We start from the raw sequence: 14,557 nt of genomic DNA, 5'->3' as shown, positions 1-14,557 counted from the left end.
TTCCTCAGTGGTCAATTCCTACCTCAGGGTCCTGCCTCGCTCTCCCCCAAAGATGAACTGTAACCCATAAGCTAAAATAAACCCTTTCCTCTCCAGGTTGTTGAGAGCAAACTAGAACAGCTACTTTTGGAGGCTGACACATGTCCCTGCAGCGTCCCTCAGCACGCTGTGGGTTAGCTTTGCATGGAGAAGGAGGCAGTGACAGGCGACCAGCAACAATGGTCACTGGTTACACGCCCATCATTGAAAGGGACAGGCCCCTTGGCACAATGCCTTCCTTCAGGATCTGAACTCAGGTCCTCAGTACCCACATAAAGCCAGGCATGTAGTGCATATCTGTGATCCCGTGCTACAGCGGGATGGGAGGCAGAGACAGGAGATTCCCCAGGGGCTCCTGGGCCAGTGAGCCTGGTGTATTCAATAGAAAACAACAGAAAGACCCCGCCGAAAAATAGGTGGAGGCAAGGACTAGCACCAAGGTTGCCTCTGACTTCATGCGTGGATGCAGTTGGCACACATGTGCCCACACACAAACTTACACACATCATATGTACCCACAAACACTGAAAATAAAATACAGAAGCCTTCAAAGGCAGACAGGAAAGCTAGATGAGAGGTTCCTGCTAGTCTATGTGGACACCTTCGGCACCAAATTAAATACAGTGGCAACCAGATGATGCAAGAAAGGAAAGAGTAGGTGAGGCAGATGGAGGACAGCCCAGTAATGACATCCAAAGAGGAGCAGGTGTTTCTGAGGTTTCCTGTCACCTCAGGGGAGTCACCTCCATGCAAAGAGCTGTCAAGGCCCCTGGTGGGCAGCTACTGCCCAAGACGGCCAGTGTAGGAAATAGGACCATCCTGCCTTCAGATTACAAGCACCAGGCGGGCCGAGGCCTCTAGGTGGGTGTGGGCTTCCCCTTGCTGACTCAAGACGTGCACCCCACACTCCCACAACTCAAATCTAGGGCTCTGCTTAACCTTCAATTTGGGCATTCTGAATTCGGGGTTCAGGCCAACAGTGCCCAATCCACTTGCCACAGGCCTGCTGCTACCCTACCAGATCCACCCTCCCATGTCACCAGGACCAGCTCTCTTCACAAATGCCTCCTGTTGACCCTGAGCCAGAGATCCCCAGCTGTAGGGACACAAGGCACTTTGTGGGACCCAGCAGCAAGCACTGGGTTCTGTGGCCCCTGCTTCCTCCCACCCATATCTACCTGCTCCTCTGACCTCCATCACCCAGATGCTTCTAGGCTCGGGCAGCAGATGGCTCTGGTACCCAGTACTGAGAGGTGACCACAGAAAACAACAACAAGCTCACAGAGCAGCAGAGGGCCATGTGAGAGTTGCCCACATTCCTTTTGCAATGGGTTGTCCCCACTGGAGTCTCGTGATCACCTATGCTGTACGGAGCCCCCACCTGGACCACTAGTGAGCCTCAGATCCCGCTGAGTCCAAGCACCATGCAGTGCAGTCAAAGGTCGTCTGAAATAGGCAGGTGCACCTGGGCTATAGAGGCCTCCAAGGGCCCCCAGTACACACTCTAGCTACCTCAAGAGCTCTTCCAGACAACAAGGCAGTCTGAGCTGCATCACCTTCCTGCACACAGCCCGGCCTGATCAAAATGACTAGCGGGCAGATCTCTGCACAAACACCAGGATGCATGACTCAGGGTGGCCCCGGGCAGCACAGATCCACAAAATAGCAGACAGAAGACACGGACATCTACCCAGCAGGGCCAGACCAGGTTCACTTTAAGACATGGACAGAGGACTTGCATAGAGGACACAAGCTGGCCTGGAAAACGCAAGAAGTTTCTAGGGATCTGGAATCTACCAGGAGTCCATCAGGTGTAGTAAAGGTCAGCAGAGCCCGTCCCACCACTAGGTGGCACCCAAGGCTTAGCAGTCTAGGTGGTAGACCAGAGCCAACACTGTGGGCCTACCAGGAGTACCAGGGACAAGCCAGCCCAGCAGAGGCCAACTGGGTGTTGCCTCCAAATCAGCCTAGAGGAAAGCAGCCTGCAGAGGAGCAGACACCAGAAGGTGTCAGGGAAATGCAGAGGATGCCTGGGCCAGGAGCCTACCACTCTGCATGGGCACTGCACTTTCCTGAAAGCCCGTCTCTCTTTCCTCAACTCCCTTTCCCAGACCACAGGGAATCGGGGGCTTGCAGCCTGTGGTGAAATATCACTGAGCCCCTATTCCTTGTCAGCGCCCACAAACAGACATAATGCATAGACCTCAGCTTTCTACAAAAGACCCCCCAAGAAACTCCACCACCAATCCCCAGAGTTGGCACTGAGTTTGGGGTTTTTTGGTTTTTTGTTTTTGGTCTTTTTAAGACAGGGTCTCCCTGTAGCCCCAGCTGGCCTGGAACTTGCTATGTAGACCAGGCTGGGCTTAACTCAGAGATCCGCCTGCCTCCAGAGTTGGCACTTGAAATATTTGGTCAATCTAGCACCCTGAGTTGATCACCTCTCATGCCTTCCTACCCCAGTCCCACCTCTTCCACACTCCCGGAGGACTCACAAAATAGGACTCCCACTGTGCCTATCACTAAAGGATGCTCCTGACCACAGGTAAGACACGCCTCACCACCTGGTGTCCTTGTGCAGTACACAGCTAAAACACTGCCCAACAGTCCTGCTCCAGAGCAGCAGGACCAGAGGTGCAACAAGACAAGAACAGTCTCATTCTTTATAAAACTTACAGGTGAAAATGACCAGCACCGTGACCCACAGAGACGAACCCAATCACACTCAGACACTGTGAAACCAAAACACAGGCAACATTCTCTTCACATGATACCCACCCAACCCCAATGCCCTGGAAACTTGCTGGTTACCCTCTGCAGGCCCTGTGCAGGACAGGGTCCCCAAAGGCACAGATGAGCTGAGGAGGAGGGGAGCTGAGGCTTCCCAGGCTGCCTTGGATGTCCCTGCAAGGTCGCCCTCTCCTGAGCAAGTCTCACTGAAGCAGCTTGGAAGAGCAGCGAGGCGGGACACAGTCCTGCAGCACCAGCCATCACTCTGCCAGAGCCAGGCGACACTGCAGAGCGGCCACCAGGGCGAAGTCCTCATCCCAGTCCCCACCTGCCCCTGCATAGTGGTCTGTCCCAGGCACTGGCCTTTCTTGCTTGGTCTCTATTAGCTGCTGCCTCCACAGGCCCCAGGCCAGCATCTCTGTCCTGCCACCCCAGCTGGGAGGCCACGCTGACGTCACCTGCACAGATGCAGGTATGGGTGCTGGTGAAGTCTCTCCATCAGCTCCTCCTCTTTGGGCTCCTCCAGGATGTCCCTGTGGGGTTGGGGACAGATGCACAGGAGCTTCAGGGAGAAATGGACCTGGGCCCCTCAGAGCTGGTGAGCAGAGCCAGCGGACAAGGCACCAAGTCTCCAACCTGCAGGTACCTTTAAAACTGGGTGACAAGAACATAAGTATGCAGGTCCCCACCCCGGTAAGACACAGACAAGCTGATGAGCACCCAGAGGGGGCTGGGAGGGGTTCAATGCAAAGGGCATGCTCACGGCATAGACTCCATCCTCAGCACCAAAAAGCATTAAACACAAATCCTGGAAGCCTGGAGACCGTCTTACACCAGCCAGCAGGGCCACTGCTGCCACAGTGCCACAAGGGAAAAGGATGTGGCTCCCCTGGGCCACCTGGGTGTGCCCCCTGGGACCAGCCAGAGGCTACAAGATACTAAAGGACAGATGGTCCCTTCAGGGTGCTGAACCCCAAGCAGGGCAGAGTCCTCCCTCAGCCACGGCAGGAACATAAGTATCCACCTGTGTTGTGAACATCTCTCACCAGCTCAGTTCAGCTGCAGGTGACCCGTGGTCCAGAGGAGCCCTGCCAGAGTCTCCCCGACTCTATCTCTCCTTCCCTCACTCCCGTCCATTGTCAGCTCCATGCCCCGCAGGATGCCATACCTGAAAATGAGCTCCACAGACATCTGGTAAGTGGCCTGCTGGGTCCTAGCAAGGGGCTGCTTATGACTTCGGGGGTCCCATCTGTAAAGAAAGTTCTGGAATGGGAAGAAGGCAGGGTGGTGACTACTGTGTGACACCAGCCTCATAGCCCCACTCCTGCCCCCTGGCCTATAGCAAGGGTCACCATGGGAAGCAGCTTCACCCTTGACACTGGGTACAGGACCCAGGAAATCTATACCCCTGATATAACAAGATGTTCGACTCTCTCCTCCAGTCAGTGTGGGATCCTGAGAACCCCAGGGGCCCCTAACGGGCCCCGGCAATCAGAGCAAACAGCATGGAGGCCCCTGGCCCGGCTCCTTCAGCCTACACCCAAGGCTGGCCAGGCTTGCCCATTAAAGCTTCAGAAGGCCTGACCAGCAGCATCGGGCATGGACAGGGACACATCTGATACCTCCAGAAGTAGAGCCAGAAACAGGTTGACCCAGATGACAGAAGACACCAGCCACCACAACACAAAGTAGACGACTGACCACCTGGGAAAGATAAGAAGGCCAGGGTATACCGTGATTGGGACAAGATCATTCCAGAAAGACAAACAACTACTAATGCACATCTGCAGTGGGCTTCGTAGATCCTGCCACTAACTCCACCACGTACAGTATGGTGCTGTCCCATAAAATCAGGGCTTACAAACAGCCAGTGCCACCAGAGGAAACCCAGCCAGCAAGAGGTGCAGCTGAGATTTGAACCCAGGCCCCTCCACTGGGCTGTTTAGAGCTCTAAGCTATGACTGAGCTAAATCAGTGTCATGACTCCATCCCCATGAAGCCCTAGGCAATCATGTAACGCATTCATTTCTGTCACACTGGCACCCCCAGGGTGCCTAAGGCCAGGGCTGTGGCCATCTCTCAATGCAGTATGCATGGAGGTTGAAGCCTGCCAGGATGCAGCTTGGCCAGCCTTACATGGTCAGGGACTGGCTCCCTTCTCAATCCAGGCCCTGGGTCTCTGCCGTCCTGTTCAGCTCAGAGCCACCACTAGGGCAGAGGGGACTCACGGGCCAGAGAAGCGCCGATACACATCCAGGAACACCTGCCAGTTGTTTACCACCATCACATTCCACAGCGTGACCAGAGCGGCCTGTGGGGCAGCAGAGGGTAGGTCCAGGAGGGTCCAAGAGTGTCTAGAGACAAGGCAGAGGGGGCCCAGGGACAAGGCAGAGGGGGAGGCCCAGGGACAAGGCAGAGGACTCACGGCGAAGTCGTCGAAGTTGTTGGCCCAATATTCCAGCTGCTCAAAGCTTCCACAGGGTGCCGAGCTGTTACTAGGAGCCAGGATGGGACACAGTGCTGCTCGGTCAGTGGCGGCAGCCAGGGGCCCTCACTGCCCGTAAGTACAGCCTAACACTGCCCCATTCCCATCCCAGCATGGACTGTCAGACCCCGGGGAAGAGGCAAAGAGAGAAAACGCCCCCGACCAGCCACACAGGAGAGTAAGCCAGAGGCTGGGCTCCAGGTTCTGAGGCCAGTGCTCCACCCTTCACCCAACCCCAGGGCTGCCGCAGCCTGGTAACAGCTCCTGCTCACAAGACCCAAGGTAGGACACCTAGGCCAGAGGTGAAGAGGGAGGGCTCCATGAGGTGTCCGAGGGCACAGAGGCCCCTCACCTGCTATTTCCAGAAGGAGCCACAATAACACCTCGGAACAAGCTGATCCCGACAATCGCAAACACGTAGTACGCCACCTGTAGGTGGGGCCAGGTCAGCACAGCCACAGGGCCAGGTTGGGGGTTGGGGAAGGGAGAGACAGGAGCTTAAGAGGCCAGGGGTACCTGGGCAGCCACTCCCAAAACTCTACAGGGAATCTGGGTGCTGTTCAGGCACCCCAGCTGTCAGCCTCACACAGAATGGCCCAAGCCATCTGGCCACAGAAGCGAGTGCCCAGGCCCATCTTGGCTTCCGCCTGGCACATAGGGCTATGAGCCCCTGAATCACTGGGAAGAGCATCTTTTGATGCCTCAAGCTGGGGCTCCTGGGAAGGGCCCCTCACCACTGGTTCTCACTGTGGTTATGCAGGACTGGACAATTACCACAAGGACCCTGCATGGGGAGGGAGACCCACATGGTAGCCCCAGGTCCTCTCTGGAAGGAAGGGGACAAGTCTGGATCCTGACACACTATGCTGGCCTCCTCACCAGAGCTGAGTAGAGCTAGGCCAGTCCCATCCCCTTGGGCTCCGAGAAGCCAGCCCACCCAAAGCCCCAGGACTTACCACCAGGATCCCGCCAAATGCCCGCAAGTTCTGGATCAGGCCCAGGATGGTGGTGGCCACTACAGTCATTGGCTGTGGAGAAGAAGAGGGCTCAGCCTGACTCCTCCTGCCCCTGACAGCAGTGCCCCCCCATAACCCGATCCTGGCCCTGACCGAATGGGATGATAGATCACCAGCAAGCTACTCTGCAGCCATTCACAAGCATCTAGACATACCTGGACATCCACCTCAGGGCCATCTGCAGACTAACACACCATACCCCACAGCCACCCATACACCCATACACACCTGCACACACACACATATCCTCACAACCCAGACACCTCCCATACCCACAATTTCACACACACACTGCACACGCACAGGCACACTCTCACACACTCCCGAATATGCCTAGCCTCCTGTGGGTGTCCAGTCACACCCAAGCCACTCTGGCAGTCAAGTAATCAGACCAAAGCCACATTCTGTCCGCAGATCCTATGAGGTCAGGTTTGCAACTTGGTGGCCTGGAGGCTCAAAGAAAAGGTGTGAGCTCTTGTCCCAGCAGCTTAGGGGTGCCGTGGATGACTGAGGGTGTGCCCCAAGAGACCAAAGTGGTTGGCATCCCTGGGCCCCCCAGTACTGGGGTCTGCATCAGGCCACAGTGGAGACTGTCCACATACCTTCACAATGAGGATGATGCGCAGGAATCGGAACACAATCAGCGTGTTCACCAGCCGCCTCATGTCCCACAGAGAGAGGAGACCCCGCTTCTCCGGCATCCTGGGGAGACAGGAGCTGAGTTAGGAAGCCTGGAGGGGCTGGAAGACGAGAGGGCAGAGGCACAGACAGCAATGGTCACCATGTGGACACAGCAGGCAGAAAAGCCCCCACGAGGTGGGGGGCCCAACCTGGTCATACCCCACACCTACGGCGCAGACCACCCCAGTCACAGCCACGCTGTCCAGCACAGCTCCACAGCATGGGGACAGACCCTTTACCAAAGCCACTCTCCAAGACCCACTGCCAAGCTCAGGTCCTGGAAGAAGTGGAGGGTGTCCTAACCCCAACCTAGTCCCCCTAGCCTTTGACCCCGTCCCATCTGTTGACTGTTTATCTGGGTCTATGAATTTTGATCCTGTTTCCCGACCCCACCTCCTGTCCCGTGACCCCTATGGCTGCTCCTCCACCCTGGAGACCCCATGGCCCCTCTGCTTTCACTCCTATCTAAACATAAGCCAGTCTCAACCCAAATGTCACCCCAATTCCCAAGGCTATGAGACAAAGTTCAAGGGGAGCTTGGTATACCCCAGACATAAGGTCATTCACACGGCCCCTGCCAGGCAGACCATCCATCCCTGCCCATCTCCAAAGCAGCCCCAGTAGGTTCCCCAGAGCCAACTTTGCAAGTCAGCGCTGGGCCCCCAGCCCTCTCCCAGCTGTTCCACTGTCTAAGACAAAGCAGGATACCAACGTCCCCTCGCCTGTGCTGGGTTAGCCATGGCTCACAGGAGCCTCTCATGGCAACTGGTGGCATCAGATCCTGGCACAGGGCAGCCTCACCAATGCAGGCCAAGCACTTACCACCTGGGCCCTGCCCAGGACTCCCTCTGCAAAGCCAGAATGGGGGCCAGTGTCCTAACACTTCAACAAGCCAGAGCCCCAGGGACACCATTTTATAGGAAGTAAAGAGAACTTTATGTGTACGGCAAGAGACAAGCCAGGGTCAGAAGCTGGGCAGACACCAGAACGGAACCCAGCTCAGTCTGCGACCCCCAGGCCCCCCAGACCTGAGCCAAGTGACTCTGTGCTTGGGTCATTTGGAAGGACGCCTTGGAGGGAACACAACCACTGCCTACCAAGCCACCAGGGATGCCACGCCACAGAGGGGACTGCCTACGCGAGGAGCAGCCTGTCTTCACACGTCCCCCGATGCTGGGCAGGCCCATAGTTCAACAGCCCTCGTGGCCGAGAGGCCCACACCAGCAGCCATGGACCCCACGTGGCCCTGGAACCTGTCCCTTGGGTACAGCAAGACAGACACTGTTCAGGTGGCACTCCTGGGTTCTCTGCGATCACATACCCGCCTGAGCCGGGGAATCGGTACACAACCAAGGTGGAGATCTCCAAAACCTGACCACAGAGAGAAGGAGGCATCGTCCGTCAGTGCCAGCCCTGGCGGCACCAGCCAACCAGCACCATCCCAGGCAGAACCACAAGTCTCGTGTCCATCGCATGAGCTTCTCGGGGAACTCAGAGCTCGGTCCCAGGGGCCCAATGGCAATAAAACTGTCACTCAAGGTTGCTGCTGTGACAACCTCACAGAGTGTAAGCCCCCTCATATACAGTGACTAGGGAAAGAAAGTCCATGGCTTCTCTGGGTGCCTAAGACCCCTAACCCTCATTTGCCAAGGTCACATTGTAAACCAGTGGCACTGGAGGGCCTTGCCAGGGGCTGGGTTGACTGGTAACAGCTGTGAGTCCTGCCGGACCTCCCTCAGGGTGGAAAGTGGCAGCCTGGACATAGCTGAGACCCAGCCTCCTGCATCCCCCATCACACAGCTCACCCCAGGTCCCTTGAGCCAGGAGCCCCACCTCCTCCACTATACTAAGACACTAGAAGGGACCTCACAGAGCTGCAGACAGAGCCTCCAGGAGAGGTGCCCCAGGCACGGACATTACCAGCAGGATGATAGTGAGGAGGCCATCAAACACATTGCTGTGGTGGGACAGGTAGCACTGCAGGCCCAGAGCGAACACCTTGAGCATCATCTCCAGCATGTAGTACAGGACAAAGACGTAGTCGAGAATCTGAAGGAGCAGAGGAGGAGCCAGTGCCAGGCCTCGCCCACTGTACCATCCCAGGAGCTGGCCATGAGTTGCTGAGCCCTGGCAGCCACGTCACCCCACCACCGCCACCCCTCCAGGACCCTGTCCCCTCAGCTTAGGTCATCCCTGGCTCTCCCACGTTTTGCTCTGTCTCCTCAGCTGTCCTCATGGACCTCAAGAACACACATCTGCACCTGATCCAGCTTGGGGGGGTGGGCACCTCTCTGAGGAAACTGAGCTCCCAGAAGCTTCTCCCCAACAGGGTGAGGACTTGGTGGTGAGGGGTGCCTCAAAGATGATGATGTCAGCCAGGAAGGAAACACAAGTAGCTCTTCCTTTAAAGGGGTCGTGTGTGACCCCACACACAGGACAGACCATGAGGCGGGTCACTCCCCAGCTGTGCAGCCTGTGTTCTATGCGTTCTTGGATGGCAAGCACTGCCCTCCCTGTGTGGAGCTGAGTGTTCAAGGGCAGGAAGAATAAAGCTTTCCACTTAGAGGAACCACCATGACAGAGTATAAAAGAGATCAATCCAAGATCAGCTTGGAGGCGGACCCCAACCACCACACCGTATCAGTAAGATAACTGCAGGGGCCTGCATCAGATCTGACCCCCATCAGCAGGACAGTGGCGCCACCACACAAGATATACTGAGAGGGTTAGAGCCCTCTGACCTCATCCAAGGTGGAGACCCAACATCAAGGACACAGGAAGCTTCAGACATCAGCCAGACTGTCTCTCCATTTTTATGCTATGATAAACACACGAGAAACAAGCTGCTCTACACTTAAACAGGGCCGCCTCATGGCTGTCATGAACAATCTCTTTCACATCATAGTGCATCAGTGAACTGAGACAGCCTCGGCTGAGGCGCTGGTGGAAGCAACATGGGCAGCATGTGCTTCTGCTCCATACTCAAAATGGAAAAAGGCCAGACGTGGTAACACATACCCGCCTTTTAAGCAGAGGCAGGGGGATCTGATCAGCCTGGTCTATACAGTAAATTCTAGGCCAGTCAAGGCTACACAGTGAGACCACGCCTAAAAAAAAAAAAATAAAAAAAAACCAACAAAAAAGAATTAGGAAAACTCAATTTATAAGGAATCTGACAGATTCCCCCTTTCATATCAGATAAGGATAGGGAATCCCAGTTATTTCTTAGGGGCAAAGCCAGACAGCCCAGAAGACCCCCAATCAGGCCTGCTGCAGCCCCACTTTCTCGAAAGAATCCTCGGCCACCTACCCTGCTAAGCCAGGGCCCGTGAGAGCCATTCTGTCCCCCACCTGCCCCTCTCTGCCCACAGAGCCAGAGCCTCAAGCCCACAAGGGACCACAGCGTTCTGTGGGCAGACATCACCCTCCGGCTCTGCCTCACTTTCCATCCCGGCAGAGCTGACAGCCTGACAGGACAGTGGCCCCAGAGCTCACCCCCAAGACAAGGTCATCACGTTCCTCAGGCATCCGGTCTGAGTCCCTCACCAGGAACACCTGCAAAGCCAAAGTAGAGGGTGGATCAGCATGCCGCAGGCCACAGGGCTGGCCGGCAGGGCACGGCCTGGCACTTTCACTAAGCTGCCACCACAGGATGCAGCTCCTACTCACACAAATCGACAAGAGGTTTCCCAGAGCGATGAGGTTCCCCAGGTGGTCAAAGTAAGAGTGACTGAAGATGAACTGGGCACTCTGCAGAATCGGAGACTGGTACTGGGGCCGTGGCGGGCACTGCGAAGGGAGCCCACACTCAGCCGTGCTACAGGAGACCTGCCTCTTGTTTTAGATGCCATGTTCCTGCCTTAACACCCCTCTCCCTCTATCTAGCCTAATTCAAGGACAGAATTAGTTTTATACACAGAGGCTCATTACAGTGAACTTTACAACATAGCAATGATCTAAGGTCTGCTGATCATGTAAGTAAACCATGCTATAATATTACAGGGTCATTTAAAAGGCATGCTTGCCCATTGCGGCAGCCCATGCTTTAATCCTAGCACTCAGGAGGCAGGGGCAGGCAGATCTCTTGAGTACAAGGCCAGCCTGGTCTACATAGAGAGTTCCAGGTCAGCTGAGGCTTCAGGGAGACCCTGTCTCAAAAAGACAAAGCATAAAAACAAGAACAGCAACAAAAAGCATGCTGGCTAGGGGCTGGCTGGCATTCAGGGGGTAAAGGTGCTCGCCACCAAGCCTGATGACCTAAGTTCAATCCCTGGAACCCACATGGTGGAAGAAGAGGACTGACTCCCATATCTTGACCGCTGCCTTGTGGCCTGCACATGCACACACAAAATAAATAAATAAATAATAAATAAAACGCAATAAAAATAAAAACTTAAAGACCATGCCAGATGTTGACCACTCTGAGCAGTGCCTTGTGAAAAAGTACCTAGGGCAGGCACAACAAGAACTAGGACAACACAGCACGGGACAATCAGGTGCACCGTGACCAGGAGGTGTGGACAGCAGGCTGGCAGTAAGCACTTGTGTTCGCACCACACAAGACCGAGTATTTTCCGAGGCCAGCATCCTCCCAGGTCCTGCAAGAGCACAAGGACATGCAGGAAGATGACTGAGCCAAACAGCAAGCAAACCGTGGGAGCAGTATGATCTCTCGGCGTCGACCTCAATGCAGCACAGAGCTAGAATGGACCTGCTGCCCAACGGAGCCACTGCCGCATGTACAGAGTAAGTTTCTTTTTTCCAATTTTTACAAAAACTTTATTGGGAATTTCATATATGCATATAAGGTGTTTTGATCAAATCCATGCCCACTCCCTCTCCTACAACATTCCCCCCTCTGAAGAGGGAACCCTAAAAATCTTTTAAGAATTAGATACAAGCTCCCAAATACTTTTGATATTTTTGGCCTTTGGAACAGAGTATGTTGCTAAGAGGCCCAAGGACATTTGACTTTTAGCCAAGAAACTGGCAACATTTCTTTGGGGTCTCTTTATCCTAACTGCCTAGCCAATTCCTACCTCCTATTCTTACCATGTCATCTTCTGAAGGGGTTACCCAAATTGCCAATAGGAAAAGGGATGCAGACTGCTCTGGCTTCTTCCATGCTGAACAGGGACGCAGGGTGAGGCAATTGGAGTACCCCTTCAGTGGGTCTATCTAAAAGACTCCCAAATTGCATAACTCTAGTCTCTAAGGGGAGAAGAATGTCCTTGAATCATGAACAGGAGATGTGAAGGAGAAGTAAAGGCAAGAGGAATTAGCGTTACAAGTTCTAGACAGGGAACTAGAAAAAGGTCAGAACAGGGCAATCTTCAAATGTTCATGAGAGTCCACTGGAGTTTCTTGACAAGGGCTTCAAAAGCATCCCTCTATTGGGTTCTTCCTCATTTTTCTTTTGTCTTCCAAGGCTGGACTAGTTGGCTGCGAAGAGTGGCTGGATACTCAGGTGAGGGTCCAGTGACCCTGCTTGGCACTCCTTTAATGAATGAGCACAACTGTCAACAAGGCCAATTGTGACTATGTTTAGCAATCAGGCTCAGCCCAAGTCATGATGATGGTAGTTATTTCATGCAGAAAGGACTGCTGTATAGCATCATCTTATTAAAAGGACTTGGAATTTAAAAGGATTTGGTGCTAGGCGCCACATATGAAGGAGAACATACGTCTTTTGTTTTTCTGAGTCTGCATTACTTCACTTAGTATAAGTTTCTAGATCCATCCATTTACCTGCAAATTTCATTATTTCATCTTTCTTTACTGCTGAGTAAAAAATCCAGAGTGGTATAACCTTGTCATATGGTAGGTTCATTTTTAGTTTTTTAAGACTTCTCCACATTGTTTTCCATAGAGGTTGCACAAATTTGCAATCCCACCAGCAGTGAGTGAGCATTCCCCTTTCTCCACGTCTTTGCCAGCATCTGGTATCATTTATTTTCTTGATCCTATCCATTCTGATTGGGGTATGGTGATACCTTAGGGTGGTTTTAATTTGCATTTCCCTAGTTACTAACGATGTTGAACAGTTTTTGAAATGTTTCTTAGCCATCTTTATTTCTTCCTTTGAGAACTGTTTAGATCTTTAGCCCATCTTTTAATTGTGTCATTTGGTTTCTCAATTTTTTTTCTGGAGTTCTTTATGTATTCCGGATGTTAAACCTCTGTCATCAGATGTGTCACTGGTGAAGTTTTTCCCATTCTGTGGGTTTTCTCTTCACCTTTTTGATTGCTTCTTTTGCTGTACAGAGGCTTTTTAGTTTAATGAGGTCCCACTTGTTGATTACTAACCTAATTCCTGAGTGACTGATATCTGGATGTTAAACCTCTGTCAGATGTGTCACTGGTGAAGATTTTTTTCCCATTCTGTGGGTTTGCTCTTCACTTTTTTGATTGTTTCTTTTGTGGTACAGAAGGTTTTTTTTTAGTTTAATGAGGGCTCACTTGTTGATTACTGACCTTAATTCCTGAGCAACTTCTGTCTGATTTAGAAAATCCTTTCCTATACCTATATCCTGTAAGTTACCACCAATATTTTCTTCTAATAGTTTCAGGGTTTCCAGATTCATGTTGAGGTCTTTGATCCATTTGGTGTTGACTTTTGTGCAAGGTGAAAGATAAGGATCTAGTTTCATTCTTCTACAGGTGGAGATTCAGGTTTGCCAGCACCATTTGTTGAAGATGCTCTTTCCTCCATTGTGTGTTCTTGGCTCCTTTGTCAAACATCAGGTGGCTGAAATTGTGTGTACTCTGGTTTGGATCGTCAGTGATGTTCCATTATCTATGTGTCTGTTTTTGTGCCGGTACCGTGCTGTTTTTAAGACTATGGCTCATACAGAGTAAGTTTCAATCCACTGAAGTTAAAACTGCTGACTTCTTTGGTGGCACAAGCCACATTTCAAGTGACAGCTTCAAGTGAGGAATGGCCATGCCACCAGAGGATCATGGGGAAGACAGCTAGTTTATCACCACAAACAGCCCACATGGAAAGATCCTGAAGACACAGACAGAAACAAATGACTTCATGGGAAGATGTCTAAACAGAAAATGCCAGAACACCACACTGAACAGACTCCTCTGCAGAGAGCCCAAAACACAGTAACCGCCTCTCAGCTCTGCTTTGCCCTTGACACCAGTTCTGCTGTGAGGAGAGTCCGTGTCAGTGTCCTTCTCTACAGCAGCCATGACGCAACTCTCAGCAAAGGTCACTGGACAAGACGGGAGCACCTAACTCCCCTGCAGTTTCAGGTGCCATGTGATGGGATGGTGATGTGGCATGTGGTCAGAGTCCAGCTGGCAATGCAGAGCTGCAGCATGACCTGATCATATGGAAACCAGTGAGCCAGGGACACCTGTCCTCAGGCACCCAAGCACTCCACATACCCTTGCCTCTGCTGTGGATAGTCTGGGCCTGCAGCATCTTTGGTAGTTGACTCTCGCCTGACATTGACCATAGACCAGCACTAGCCCAGACAGGTCAGTGAATGTCTGCTTCACAGAGGCCGGAGCACCTTCTCCACAGAGGTCTGAGCACCTTCTCCACAGAGGTCTCAGCACCTTCTCCTCAGAGGTCTCAGCACCTTCTCCTCAGAGG

General features: G+C 53.1%; 1 protein-coding gene across 8 annotated transcripts in view; it reads right to left on the bottom strand.

The window, feature by feature from the left end:
• Positions 1–2,685: 2,685 nt before the first annotated feature.
• Positions 2,686–14,557, bottom strand: part of Tpcn2 (two pore segment channel 2) — a 30,801-nt gene continuing 18,929 nt past the window's right edge. The window contains exons 14-25 of one of the 8 annotated variants that reach the window (XM_029557120.1): positions 10,618–10,737; positions 10,444–10,503; positions 8,869–8,997; positions 8,270–8,319; positions 6,870–6,969; positions 6,208–6,279; positions 5,604–5,680; positions 5,192–5,261; positions 4,995–5,077; positions 4,389–4,470; positions 3,935–4,029; positions 2,686–3,420 (exon numbers count right to left, since the gene is read on the bottom strand). In XM_029557120.1, coding sequence (XP_029412980.1) covers positions 3,027–3,420; positions 3,935–4,029; positions 4,389–4,470; positions 4,995–5,077; positions 5,192–5,261; positions 5,604–5,680; positions 6,208–6,279; positions 6,870–6,969; positions 8,270–8,319; positions 8,869–8,997; positions 10,444–10,503; positions 10,618–10,737 — 1,332 coding nt within the window. In that variant the 3' untranslated portion in view covers positions 2,686–3,026. The other 7 variants (XM_008854961.3, XR_003847278.1, XR_003847280.1 and 4 more) reach the window with 7 other exon arrangements.

The sequence above is a fragment of the Nannospalax galili genome, unplaced genomic scaffold, assembly GCF_000622305.1.
Source record: "Nannospalax galili isolate Female #2095 unplaced genomic scaffold, S.galili_v1.0 scaffold1307, whole genome shotgun sequence".
Taxonomy (NCBI): Eukaryota; Metazoa; Chordata; class Mammalia; order Rodentia; family Spalacidae; genus Nannospalax; species Nannospalax galili.
Note: the sequence above shows the minus strand (reverse complement) of the source record. Positions and strands in the feature narration are given on the sequence as shown.